Source organism: Odocoileus virginianus, chromosome 9 (genome assembly GCF_023699985.2).
Source record: "Odocoileus virginianus isolate 20LAN1187 ecotype Illinois chromosome 9, Ovbor_1.2, whole genome shotgun sequence".
Taxonomy (NCBI): domain Eukaryota; kingdom Metazoa; phylum Chordata; class Mammalia; order Artiodactyla; family Cervidae; genus Odocoileus; species Odocoileus virginianus.
In genome coordinates, this window is record NC_069682.1 from 6283734 (window position 1) to 6297153 (window position 13420).

The 13420-nt window shown below is 37.8% G+C and overlaps 1 protein-coding gene across 6 annotated transcripts in view; it reads right to left on the reverse strand.

Moving 5' to 3' along the window:
- TASP1 (taspase 1) overlaps positions 1-13420 on the reverse strand; it is a 248285-nt gene that overhangs the window by 222537 nt on the left and 12328 nt on the right. For 5 of the 6 annotated variants that reach the window (XR_011489320.1, XM_070471902.1, XM_070471900.1 and 2 more), the window contains exons 3-4: positions 10764-10831; positions 8764-8832 (exon numbers count right to left, since the gene is read on the reverse strand). Coding sequence is in view for 4 of the 6 variants with exons in the window: in XM_070471902.1 (XP_070328003.1) it covers positions 8764-8832; positions 10764-10831 (137 nt within the window). In the remaining 2 variants the exon portion in view is untranslated. Of the gene's footprint in view, positions 1-3327; positions 3595-8763; positions 8833-10763; positions 10832-13420 lie in introns of those variants that run through there. The other variant, XM_070471904.1, reaches the window with a different exon arrangement.

Below are 13420 nucleotides of genomic sequence, written 5' to 3' on the forward strand. Positions count from 1 at the left end.
CATAATAATAATGAAAGTATTAGTCATTCAGTCATGTTCGACTCTATGCGACCCCATGAACTGTAGCCCACCAGGTTCCTCGGTTCATGGAATTCTCCAAGTAAGCATACTGGAGCGAGTTGCCATTCCCTTTTCCAGGGGATCTTCCCAACCCAGGGATGGAACCCAGGTCTCCCGCATTGCAGGCAGATTCTTTACCATCTGAGCCACCAGGGAAGCCCCATAGAAATCAACAAACATATTTGCAAATTCATTTTCAGGTCACTGAAAACAAAACCCAGAAAAACCTATTTTGCTTCATGTGTTGAAAACAAAGAGATTACTCCTGTAGTGGTGTGCCTGTTCTGAGAGTTACTCTCTAAAATAGGGTCATATAAGAATATTTTCACCCAAATACTAGCCATAAACAATTACTGAGATACATGTTATTGTTTATATTTAGGTTTTTGGCCAATTAATACTAAATACATTAATAAAGACTGGAAAGTTTAAGAATTAATGAACTCTAACCATTATGTTTCAGCAGAGTTAGTCAGGAAAACATTTTTACTAGGCCCAAATGAAGTATCTTTCATTCATTAATACAGAACCACAGGGCATACTTAGACATCAGAGGCTCAATTATCTAAAAAGAGTTCCTAGGGAAACAAAAAAACTTTCCATTTTCATTCTGTAACTATTCCTTTACAACAGAAAGTATTCTTTCCTTTTTGGCATTCTCTCTTTTCTCTCTACCTCAGGACATATTTACAGATGCACTGGCTGCTTTACAGACATGCTAAAAGTTCGTGCTGTGGTTGATCAAAGTCGGAATGCCTGAGGAAATTACTCAACTGAGACAGCCTGGAATTGTATCTAGCCAAAGAGTTACAGTGCTCCACTTTTAACATGTGTTAAAGTAATATTTTAGCCATCCTGGATGTAAGTTAAGAGAACATTTGTTTGCATCACACTCTGTGAACAGTTGAGTCAAATATACTATGCTGAATACCCAGTTTGAGTATTTGTGACAGTTCACTTTTTTAACTGCTCAATTACACACACAAAAAAACACATACTTTATATTTTTTAAAAAAACTAACTCACAATAGCCTATGTATTAGGAACTAAGACTTTTAAATGATCTTGAAGCATCTAAGCTCTTCTAGAAAAGTCAGAATAAATGCATCAAATACTTCTTTTGTTCACTTGAGCATTTGTTGATCTGGCACACAATATTCTGTCAAAAATAGAACCAGGTTTTTTTTCTAATTTATTATTAAAAGTATCTTTATGAAAAAGCACTGCCCATCTGTATTCACATTCTTTCCATTATTAACCTGCCTAATTAATCTGCAAACAAACAGATAACCTAGTTAAGCAGAAAAATGACATCACAGCAGTTTATTTTCATGGGTTCTTTAATTGCAAGCCACCGAATTCTGGTACAAAGAGTTACTTGTCAAACATAACACAAATCTCTAAAATAAAATATTGGCTTCAACAGACCTGCACATCTGAAATAGTTTTAAACTTTGTTTTAGTTGGAGTCTTTACGATGTCCAGGAAGAGGTTAGCACACCCGGTACCTGAAATTGTCCTTTCCACATGAGCTACAATAGAAAAGACAAATGGAACTGTTTCTGTGGTAAAGCCAACTTTGGCATCTCCTTATACTTCCCTACAACCTAAACAATAATACCTTTTAACCATGTTGATGATGTGAAAATATCACTCAAAAAGAACCTAACAGACCACAAAATTATAATAATGTAATCCATCCTTCTGTCAAATGTTAAGTGAGGACATGGCAGATTGGAGGGGCAAGGAAGTGTCACTAACTTGTAAGTAGGACTTTTAACTATGATTTTAACTTAAAAGATGTCCAGCCCACTAGAAAATGTTAACATATGCACACACTTACAATAGAGGAAAACAAAAATAAGTTCCCCACTCGGAATTTTCTGAGAAGCCTAGTAAGTGCTGTAGCGTTGATACCCTGTGTTATATGCATGTCATAAACTGTCAGGAAATGTGATTTCCATGCAGGATGCTGGACCCTGAGTGAGAATGACTGCCAGTAAAAACTCCCTGGCAGTCAGAACGGCCAAAGCACTGCTCCCACTGAGATGCCTAGCACTCGATTTTAAGCTGTTTGCTCTGCAACAGCGAGGTGCAGTCCTTCATTATCCTAAAAGGTAAAGTCTGCTATACAGATAAAAATTAGATGGCAGGCACACCGAGAGCGAATGGGAGGAAAAAACAGAAGTAATGCTGTGTGCTGCTTTGTAGCAGGGTTTAGGACATGATCTTGATGAGATTCCTAAAAATTATATAACAAATTTCTTTCTCATTCCTTTCCAGATTCTGAATAAAGTCCCATCTTTGAGAGATAGATTAAAAACTTAAAATCAAAGGCAGTCTTTCAGACTGACCTTCATGATTATCAGCCCGTGATTTTGCTGAACACAGAAAATCCTTCTTAAGCCTAGTCCGTCATTACCAAAAGCAAAAAACAATAGACGTTAAAAAATAAAATTGATGCCCCCAAATGATACAGATCCAAACACACACACATACCACACACGCACATCACACACACATACAAAATGATTCAATAATCACAGTACTACAAATGCAAGGGCCAATGAATCTAATATCTTTATTAATTTAAAGGAAGAGATTTTATACTCAACCCAACAGTCTAAATAGCTGTCACATAACCAAAACACAAATTATCACCAATTCCATCATATTACCAAATGTAGCTTTTAGTAGTTCAAAACTGAATTCTAAAATGTAATATATTCTTAGAGAGTAATAACTCCCAGAGCAAAACAAGGACTCATATATAAAGCTACAAGTTCCTTAGAAACTGCTAAGTCTGGTCTTGGACCGTATTTTCTACCACATTCAGCCAAGATGAATTCATGTGATAAGGTGCACACAGCTCATCAAGAAAATGGCTAGAAAAAGGTGAAACTGTTTCCATGTTCCCTCAGTACAAAGCTCTGTAACACAACAAGCGCTGTACTTAAAAGTTTTGACTCAGTCAAAAACTAATACACAGTTTTGATGCTGTGTAAAAATTAACCTGGAATGTAATCATTGATTCAGTTTTCTTTTTATTCTGAAAAAATTAAAAGAAGAAAAAAAAAATCACTGCTTTTCCTTAATTAAGCAGATACATTGTGCTAAAGAGCACATTTAATGTCTAGGGTCTTAGAAAAAGAACAGATGCACCTAATGAGTAAACACAAACAGTAAGTTACAAGTTGCCCCTTATTACTAAAGGCAAGAATCAGCATCAATACTCAAAAAAAGTGTTTTAGAAAGAGTGTAACTTACTTTTACTGTCCCAGGCTAACTGGGCTGTGTCTGGTGCTTCTTTGTCTGCACTTGGCCACCCACAGCCTGTCTTCTAATTAAATCAATGCTCTAGCAGCAGAACAAGCAACCAAGCTGCCTCCCATCTGTGTACAGCTCTTCAGGACACATTTGCTTTGGCCAGAAGGTGGAAATTCTTGGGAGAGGTGATTTTCTCTGCCTCTTCACAAGAAGAACATGGACACTTGGCTGGATGCAACTCCATGAAGTGTAACTGTGTGTGTACACCTCAAAAAATAAAACAAAAAATGCAGAGAAACATAAAGACTATATAAGCAGATGGAATACACAGAAATACTGAAGCACCCTGGAAATACTGCTAAACAGATAGCAAAACAGATAGCAAAGTAGGGTCTTTGCCCGAAATAATCAATGATAACCAAGTAGAAAAAAAATAAAGGTACAAAGAGCATCTGAAGTCAAAATCCAAATTTCATGCAATGAAAACATTTGAAGTACTACAAAGCAGAAAAGGCAAAACTCCTTGCTTCACATACATAAAAACAGGACCTCCCCGACTCCCCATTACAGAGAATAAAATCTATGGCCAATGGAAGAGAAAAATGAGACTTTCGGGAGTTGTGGGTCTAAAATTGGACTCCTCAGTCACACAGTGAGGGCATTTGTTATATCTGTGAACTAGATGCATGGAGCTATCTGTCCAGAATGTTCAGCCCCTTAGGGGAGTGAAGGGGAGCAGGAAGCAAGGAGTTACTGAAATCCTCAGCTCCCTTCTGCTTAAGAAAAGATCATTTCTTCAAAACAAAAAATGTGCAGAAGAACAAAGATGCTCACTTATTTTAAATAACTGTTGACCTCGCAAATAAACAATGACAGTAAAGCAGCTGCCCCTATGTTTTTGCAACAAAGACTAAACACCAAAGTGGGGTAGGAAGCAGGTGTGGTCAAGCTTCTAATCACAAAGAAACCCTAAAAGCAAATTTGCTACAGGCTTGGTGAGAGAAAGGGGGTTATATCAGACCTTCCCAGTATTCCCTCCCATCCAAGATATGCCCATGTGCCAGCAGCAAGCCACACCGTCTTCATGACCACGAAGCAGCCCAAGGACTTACAGGCCTTCGGGGCTCTCTCTCCCTTTGAAGCACACACACAATTCCAGCTAGAAGAATAAGGCCAAAGGAAGGACATATGGCCTAATCCTGCAGCTGCGCAGAGCCCTGGGCTGCGGTCCACTAACCACAGGGAGGACATTCTGGAGATCCTTGCTTTTAGACATGCATGCAGAGCTGGCTCTATGGCTCAGGATGTAGAGGTCAGATAGATGCATAAAAGCCTTATATACACTCATATAAATGTACAATAATGCAAATATCTCCTTTTTTCCCCTCACACCCCAAAATATCAGCTGTCTGGATAAGAAGTTACTTCTATAAAGGATTTACCAAGGTTTACAAGCAAGCACTACATTGGATTATATAGAGATCCAAAGACAATGGACCATTTTTAGCAGACAGCTGTGAGCAATATAATCTGCTCTTTAAATGCTAAAGCATCTGGACAATCAACAAGCTTCAACCATGAAGTACCATCTCCTCTGACCATAGGAAGACATAAAGAATGAATCAACTCAACAAAAGATGGCAAGGTCCACTTAGAATACTCTAAGTTCAGCAAAACATTTTTAACAAGGAAGCCTGTACAATTTACCTTTCACCATATGAAATTCAAAGGCTATACTTATCACTATTGTTAATGCATAGTATTCTGCTTACCAAAATAATCAGTTTTCAAAACAAATTAACCAAAATCTCTCAAAGGATACACCCACCCAGCCAGATTCATTAATTTCCTCACAAGACTACAAGTAACCTGTCATATTGTCATATTTGTCAGTCATATTTCACCTATTATTCCTTATCAGAACTTTTTAAACCTCATCTTAATACTTTCAAACAAAAATTTTTGATGTGCAAAGAGCACTTCAGTAAGCATTTTATGAGCTCATTTTCTATCAGAATCTATGAAATACTCTTTACTTAAGCAGAGGCATCATTACTCACCCAGATCTAAATCCAATTTTCTCACCGAAAAAAATTCGTATCAGAAGTTGTACATGTGAAATGTACAAATTATGTGCAAACTATGGTCTAAAATTTAAAATCCACTGTCGCTATCCAAACCAAAATTATTTCAAAAGCAGGCATGAAAGCAACTATCTTCCAAAGGCACAGCCCAGACATGAAGATCATGTTGCTGCACAAATTCATCTTCTCTGCTGGGAGGGAGATCAGAAGTGTACTCTACCCAATGGATAGGAGTCACTTTCCCATCAGTTACAAAAAGAATCTCTAGAAAACCAGTCATGAAACAATGGGACCAAATCACTTTAACAATAAACTATTAAAATATGATCTATAAAACTGACCTTTTTCCTTTCCTTCACCACATTGTGAAGACAAGCAAAATGCACACTGGCATCCACATCTCATTTTCACCCTCTCACTACAGAACACCTCTCATACGAGTGGCCACCTTCCCTCCCAAAACCCAGAAGGGAGAAGCTAGTCCGTTTCATAGGTAGGAACTTACACACTCACCCTCCCAGCCCTCTGGTGCTTTGCAGTTGTCTGTCTTGGTGGGTGAGAAAAATGAAACCACACAAGGGAATAGGATTCCAAGAAAAGCTCAAAAATGATTTGTTGAGGTGGCCTGTATAAATTATAGAGGCCACCAAAACCCAATTTTTTTTAATTATAAATTTTATTTCACATTGTCTTTTTCTCCTCTGTGGCATCAAGTTGAGGTCAATGTACTTTTCACTATTTGGGTAAGTGCAAATTTTCATATTTTTCAAAACACGAGGCCAGATATCCCTGCTGGCCAATAAGGACCGTTAAACCATTTCAATCCACAGTTAGCAAAGTCCTCAAGGAATTCAAACCCAGTGTAGCCACGTGCCTAAGTAATAATGTAACAAGCAAGTTTAAAAAGTATGGTTTTTTTGAAGTCAAAAAGTATATCCCAAATACAGTCAAAAGACAAAGGTATAAGGGTTGCCCATATTTATTTGATAATTAGGACAAAGTCAGCTCTGCTAAATAGATTGACCAAAACTAAGGATAAGTGGTTTTACTCTCAAGTTAAACATAACAGTCTAAGTGAGATTCTGGAACTTTTCAGTTGACTGAAAGGACTTAATGTTACTCTTATTTCCCTAAGTACAGAAAATGTAAGAATCCAATTTTTATATATCCTCCCATTGATTCAAGCTGTTAGAATATGTCTTCAGTTAAACTCTTTATTTGAAGACCTCCCTGTTCAAAGATGACGAATCACAATTATGCAAGGTGACGGCAACTGCCGTGGCCGTACATGCATGACTTCCAACGTAATTCTTCAGATTGAGGAAAGTTCTTCCAGTTAGTGGAGGCTTAACCTTTAAACTACTAACACATATTTCATTCAAATATTCCACATAAAAATGAATTTTTAAAGATAACTCATTGAAATTCTTCCCCAAACTTAATAAACTCACTCAGGCCACAGTCCAATCAAAATAACAGAACACACTTGTTTTTTAAAAACCTTCATATCCACACTCTTAAAAACCACAGGTCATCATCCAAAACTATAAAGCTCACTCACATGTAACTCCTTCCAAAATTTATTTTAAATCATTTTTAAGTATACATAAGTAAATTCTTTTACAGTAGGATTGATTCATCATGGGGAAAAAATATAGCAAAATATTCAGAATGAATAAGTAGGACTTGAGAAAATTAAAGTTATTCTAAGATGAAAAGAAAAAGGAAAACTTAATTTTACTCAATTTTGTATTCATAGTTGCCCTTAAGGTATATACCCAGCTGTTTATTAATCTCTCCCCAGGCCCACGCTGGCTCCATGCACCTGCAACCTCAGGGTATTGCCTTCTACACAAAGCAGTCATTTCCAATTAATGACTGAATTAAGTTAGATGAAGCTTACTTTGTGTATGTGTTTTGAGTAAAGGTAAGATTTGGTGGTAACCACATCAACTTTCTTCCTGGCATCACTTTTCCCCTTTTATCCACAACATATAATTAACCTTCCTTTGACAATGTAAAGAGTTACCACAAACATTCACTTCACATATATCATTTCCAAAGCACCTCACAATAGTCGTAACTGATAACAGTTATGAGTAGTTTCCCACGTGCCTCATACTGTTCTAAGTGGTTATCATATGTTGTCAGTTAACCTTCACAACTCTGTAAAGCAGAAATTACCATCCTCACATCATAAATGTGTAAACTGAGCCAAGGAGAGGCCAAGAGGTGCCCAGGGCTTTATGGCTCCCGAGTGGCACAGAGCTAGCGTAAGACCAATCGGCCTCAAGAGAAAGGGGCCACATGTGCCCAGTCAGATCCTCAGGCACCAAGCTACACGCCCACCATCTACGTTCACCTTCCTCGACCACGGACCCTACCAAGCTCAAAGTGTTAACAAGAGAGCATACAATCCACAGAGCATGATCCAAAGCTCAACTCTGCAATGGCTCAGGGACAAGGCTAGCACTTCCAGTCAACTCTGGGCAATCTTCACAGGTAAAAAGCAAGGCCTGGCATGACAGAGTAGGAGCCCTGCTAGTAGGAGCCTAATCCAATCAACTGGGGGCAGTCTTCTCTATCACCTCCTCCCTCAAACTCTTATCTTTAAGTCTTATTTGAGTCCCCTAGTAATCTTGTCAAGCAAAAAACTATTCACTCACTGTCCTCTAAATTGACTTACACTAATCTACCCTCTAAAAAGTTGAGAAACAGAAGTCAGGCTTCTGAAGCCCTCAATATCTCCTGGACAAACTTATCCTCAGGGTCTAGATTAAGAGAATTGAGAGACCCTTATATTGAAGTAGCAAGGAATACAGCGAACTTGAGAACCTCCACACTGAATTCCTCAACACCCACAGTTAACTGGAGACCAACCTAACAATCACACCGGACAAGACGCACCTAACAGAACACAGCTTCAGTATATATATCCAACTGATACATTTGTGAGGAAACTTCTTAAACTTGGGATACTTCCAGACAGTTGGAATTTTTTGTTTTCTAAACAACAGAATATATATTACTTTGAGAAGGTGTTAACTTTAGGAATTTTTCCTCTGAAAATATTAAGGAAATTCAAGCATCAAGCCACCAATAACTTGTATTCATGAATCTCACAAAACCAGGGGAAAAAATGAAATTTAACCAACTTCTTTATATCACTCAGAGAAGTCTCCAATAAGACAACCTAACAAGATCACAGGCTGCTGCTTCATTCTTCATTGTTAGTACTGTTGGGAAACACTGGTCATGTCACTGATGGCTGACTAAACAAGTTTCGTCATTTAAGAGTAACGGACATAAACTCACAACTACTTTAAATGAAATAAATAGAGAAAAGAAATACCTCAAGCTCCACCAGGGCTGCAGTCACTGCATCTGTCGCAAGAGCACCAGCCTGTAGCTTTTCAATTGCCTATAAAACCAAGGGGCAAGATTATTCATTGTAAAACCACAGCTTCTCAAACACACCCAGAAACTTTTCAAAGGCTTAAAGAAGTGTAGGAGACATTTAGAGTTAACAAAAATTGATCACTAGAGTTCCACTCCATACTTCAAGAAATAAACTACTTAGATTTAAAGTTAGCAATTATTCAGGATAATTTATGATATACCTCATTTATTATTATTCAATTTGAGACAATGAATAAAATTTAGCCACTAAACACAAAGTGCAAGGAATTTAGTAAGTGAAAGGGCTTCATTCATCACAGGGCAATTCCCATAGCCTGAGAAATTATATGAATTCCATTTTGAAATTTGAATTCACATTTTATATAGACTAAGCTAATAATTTCTTATTCCACCATTATTACTCTCCCTGTGTGTGTTAGGTGCTCAGTTGTGGCCAACCGTTTGCAACCCCATCGACTATAGCCCCCCAGGCTCCTCTATCCATGGAATTATCCAGGCAAGAATACTGGAGTGGGTAGTCATTCCCTTCTCCAGGGGAGCATCCTGACCCAGGGATCAAACCCAGCACTTCCACACTGCGGACAGAGTCTTCACTGTCTGAGCCACCAGGAAGTCCCTGCTACTCTCTCTACTCCAGCTATAAAAACAGTGACTCAGTCACAGAGGCATTTCAGAACTCTTAGATGAAAGCGTACTTTTGACAACAGCATTTGTGATTCTATAAGGTATTTTACATTGAAATTAAACATATAATATTATTTTGTAATATAATCTATAGAGAGTAAAGGTCACAAAATCACCTTGCTTCTTAGGTATAAATAAGACAGGAAAGAAAGAGAAGGAAGACTGATTTTTAAATGAATTATTGAAGCTCCAACTTAGTCAACAAAGATCAAAAACTAAGAACTGTATTCCTCAGGAAACTTTTGAGAAGTTCATTTATTCTATACATTGAGGAGTCTGGTTACACAGTCTAAATGCATTATATACAGAACTATATTTCTATAAAGGTAAGCCATTTCTTTTCAGATAACAAAAAGATTTCACACTTTGAAAAATAAGATTAAAAATATAAAACAGCTTAAACAATATTTACCTTTATTATAATTTTTTAAAAAGACAATGCAATCACTGTAACAAAATATTCCCATTCATTTATGAGATTTCATTCATAAGAAAAATCTTGGATCTCTAATTAAGTATAATCTTTTTTAAATGGCAAATAAATATAAATGAAAAGAGCGAGAAAGACCCCTATTTACTTGATACGTAGTGTCCAATTAACATTCTATTTGCATAAAAGGTAATGGAAGGTTTGCCTACAAGAGTATATAGTCAGGATCAAAATAAAAACAAACAGTATTTCTTCCGAGTCCACTCCTGCCTCCACATTAAGCATTCAACAATTTAGCAAAACCTCAAAAACCAAAGATGAAAAAAAAGCACAACTGAGTACAAAGGCAAAGCTAAACTTCAGAATGACAATGAATTTGCTATGATACAAACTATGTGATGAGAAACAGAAGAAAAAGCACAGGATAATCTCCCTAAGAAAAACACTCATTTTAATTTTTTTATTATTTTTTTCTTCCCTTCATAGAAAGCCACATTGGCTGCCTTTGAGCTGTTTTCCCTATTCCTCCTATAGAGCTCAACACCGCTGCAAAGATTAAAAGGTATATGATTATGTGCCCACAATTCCAAAAATACGGACTTTGATCTGGGAAAGGAAAGAAAAGATCTAAACATGATTTGGAGAATAAAAAATACAAAACAAAACAAAAGACTCCACAAATATGAACAAAATTATTTTGTGGTCCAAGCCAAAGTCTGTCTTATAAATCAAACCTTAAAATTTTGAATTTCAAGGTAAAGCTGCTTTATGATCAAAACTAAAATGCTTCAATCAGACAGAATATATTCTCTCCATACCTTTTGACAAGCTCTTTTGCATACATGCTTATATTCCTTGGCTTTGGATTCAGAATGATAACCTGCACCTGTAATTAAAAAGAAAAAAAACAATGGTTAACTATCATTAAGATATCAGAGACCTTGCTAACATTATAAAAGTAGTTCATGCAAACTGATGCTTTCTGAGTGACAAAAAAACTACTGTCCTAAGTGTATGGACTCTTAATAATCTAATCTTAAAAATCTTTCTGCACTATAAGCATTTTCAATACCATGCCTTATCTCCTTTTTCAAAAGCTATTTTCCTACCAGAGGCACCAGAAATAGCTTACGTTCCCAAAGAGGCTTCGCCAAGCTGACCTCTCCTCCTTTTGAAATCTTCCCCAAAGTCAGGAGTGTTTTTTAGAGGGAGCTGATAACCTAGGCAGTGTCAAGGGCAGAGTGCCTTTAATTTCCTCCCTGTTGAACTTTGGAAAGTTACTTAAGAGTAACTTCAGAAAACTAGGTAGTTTTATTTAAAACTTGAAACGGACAGATGTTCCATCCTATCCACAACCACCACCAATATCACCTTTCCTACCCTAACTTCTCCATTCTTTCACCCCTGGAATGTAGCTCAGGGTGTCTGAAACATCAGGGATGGTATATTCACCACTGCCTATCCTAATCAAACACTCAGCAACTTCAAGAGAAAGGCTCTGAAATTTATTTTCCTAAAAGGATTAATCGTTGCTTAGTTAGGGATCTGAGAAAAACTAGAAAGAAACCAAGAAAAGGCCTTTCATCAAAGTTCCTTAACTTGCTCTGAACCTCCCCCTCAGAACCCACTCCCAGGCCCCTGCTGGGCCCCAGAGGGGTCCAACACAGGGAAGGTTAAAGAACTACATCTCTAATCCTCAGGCAGGCCTTCTTCTGTGAAGCTGCAGACTACAACACAAACTTAACCCATCTTTCCTCAACGCAGACAAAGAATGGGCCCAAGAAGCTATGGTTAATGGACTCAAGGAAGCAGAAAAGAAGTCCAAACAACAGGAATCCATAATACACACAAATTCTAGTCCCATTTCTCAAAAGCACTCAAACTTCACAGAACCTGTGCCAATGTTTACGAGGACTCTCTTCAATGTTCTCTAATAAATGCCATCTTAGATCTCAGACCCCAACCTTGCAGCAGTATTTCCCACGTGGGATACTGCAGCCAAATAGATAACTTTACTGTGTGGATAACAGCACTAGTAAACTTCCCTGATGGTTCAGTGGTAAAGAATCTGCCTGCCAATGCAGGAGACACAAGAGACATGGGTTCAATCCCTGGGTTGGGAAGATCCACTGGAGGAGGAAATGGCAACCCACTCCAGTATTCTTGCCTGGAAAACTCCATGGACAGAGGAGCCTGGTGGGCTACAGTCCATAGGGTCGCAGAGACAAGACTGAGTGATGAGCAGAAGCATGAAAAGTATAGGTAATATACAGATCTAGGGAAAAACAAGAATCTACTATTCAAGTGACTAAAATTTGGGCAAGTCTCCTTTAATACCAAAAAAAAAAAAAAAGCAATAGTTTCAAAACCTCTACACTGGAATTGAAATTTTGTCCCTTAAATGTGCAAGGTATATAATGCTGCATAATCAATCATTCTATCTGACCTTCTAAAAATTTAGAAGGGGAAAGTCATCCTTGGTCCACACAAGTTCCTCCGATTACACAGACTTCCTCCTATTACAGCTGGTACCAGCACCAGCTATAAGACTCACTGCCACGAGGTGTGTGTCTGAGACAGGAGGGAGTCTGCAGTGACCACCACAGAAGGCAACCCTTCCCAGCTCATCAAATGCTTGATGGCATTATTGCTTACACATCTCAGGGCTTTCCTGCACATTTTTCAAACACTCACTATGAATAAAATAACACTGGGTCCTATAAACGATGCACCACCAGCATGGTGTAGGAGAAGGAACACTGGCTTGGGAATTTCAATTGTTTACATAAATTTACCTCATTTCTTTGAAAAGTCATTTGAAAGAAAAGAAAATTGAACCTTTTGTTCACTGTTTGACTTTTCTGGATTTGATTCTGTAAGACTTCCCAACTTGTCTGTTCAGTTTAGCTATAGCCAAAGGTTAATGATCAGGCAGAATGCCAGTCTGACTAAAAGAAACAATGCCACTCAACCCACATCAAAGAAAAAGGGAGAGAAAAAAAAAGAAAAGACAGGGGCAGAGCTGCACTGCTTGGAAACCCTCAATGTATCAATGATGGGGACTCAGGGGTTGAACTTCACTGTGTCTGTCTTCCAGGTCCTCTGAAGCAGAAATAAGAGGCTGACGGAGTGCCAAAATCACTAGAATGGGACTTGTGGGCCCACTTAATGGTTTCTCGGCCTGGAGCTACTGATTAGCTGTGTGCCTGAAGCCACTTAATCGCTCTGGTTTTTAGGTTCCTCATTTATAATATTAAGAAGGCAAAAACTACCTTTAAGATTGTATAAATTACACTCTAAGATGGACATAGTCAAATACAGGGTGAGTAAAGTTTTTTTCAACAAATTTATTTTTAAAAACACAAGTAAGAGTTTAAACAATTACTTTGTCTGGTTTTAACAATACCTAAATATATCTACTATATGGAGTAAAGGGCTTCCTAGCTGGCACTAGTGGTAAAAGAATCTATTCACC